At 70.9% G+C, this 1,097-nt stretch overlaps 1 protein-coding gene across 1 annotated transcript in view; it reads right to left on the reverse strand.

The window, feature by feature from the left end:
- AURANDRAFT_64336 (hypothetical protein) overlaps positions 1 to 1,097 on the reverse strand; it is a gene marked incomplete at both ends in the record, with an annotated part of 13,398 nt that overhangs the window by 6,509 nt on the left and 5,792 nt on the right. Inside the window, one exon of the mRNA XM_009039231.1 lies at positions 59 to 1,026. Within this exon, the coding sequence (XP_009037479.1) occupies positions 59 to 1,026 (968 nt within the window). The remainder of the gene's footprint in view (positions 1 to 58; positions 1,027 to 1,097) is intronic.

Raw genomic sequence — 1,097 nt, forward strand, 5'->3', positions numbered from 1 at the left:
GGCAAAGTCAGAGGTGGGGCTCGATCGTCGCGCGGAGCTGGCGGATGCTCGAGCTCACGGTCTCGCTCGAGAGCTTGGACGAGCCGTCGAAGGGCCGGTTGAGGTCCTCGGAGAGCGAATTGAAGACGACGAGCGCGCCGGCGACGCAGGAGAAGAGCACGCGGACGCCGATGGACGCGTCGAAGGCCCCGCCCTCGAAGCCGAAGGCCGTCGTCTCCGGGGCCGCGTCTAGCGTCAGGTACGCGTAGGCGAGGACGAGCGCGGCGGAGAGCGCCTTGAGCACGTCGTACTGCGTCTGCGGGACCGAGGAGTTCTCGAGGCTCAGGCGGCGGCCGCGCGCCTCGATGAGCTTCTCCGCCGAGGCCATGGCATCGCGGAGGTCGACGTCGTCGTTCGCCTGGTCGTAGGCGAGGAGGATCTCGAGGACTTCGACGAGCGCGTCGTCGCAGGCGCCGATGGCCTCGAGCTCGTAGGCGCGGCTCGACGAGATGAACAGGGACGCGTGGTCCCAGAGGCGGCCCGCGGCGTACTTGAAGACGGCGCCGTCGAGGCGCGCGGCCTCGAGGCGCTTCACGAGGGGCAAAAGCATGGACGACTCGTCGACGGCCGCCGCGCGGAGCGCCGACAGGCGCGTCGACGCGTCCGTGATCGTCGCCGCGGTCAGCGTCGCGTAGACGATGGAGATGAGCGAGAAGTAGTACTGGCCCTCGACGCTGTTCGGCGGCGGGAGGCGCGAGAGCACGTCGACGACGACCGGGTAGGCGAGATACGCCGCGGCGACGACGCCCGCGCGGAACTGCGGCCGGTACCACTCCACGGCCTCGACGGGGCCCATGAGGACGCGGTGGACCCGGAGCGGGTTGCCGTCCGCGGCGCGCCAGAGGCTGCGCGCCTGGAGCCGCAGGAAGCGCGTGCGCCCGTAGATCGGGACCGCGCGCGGGCTTGCCCGCGGGCGCGCCGGCGGCTCGTCGTCGACGACGTAGGTCCGCGTCTCCTCCGCGTCGTCGCCTTTCACCAAATATCCGCCTGCGGCGCGCGCGCGTTTGCGTTTGCGAACTTTTGTATTCGCGGAACGGGGGGGGGTCGAGGGTCGACAC

The sequence above is a fragment of the Aureococcus anophagefferens genome (genome assembly GCF_000186865.1).
Source record: "Aureococcus anophagefferens unplaced genomic scaffold AURANscaffold_10, whole genome shotgun sequence".
NCBI classification, from domain to species: Eukaryota; class Pelagophyceae; order Pelagomonadales; family Pelagomonadaceae; genus Aureococcus; species Aureococcus anophagefferens.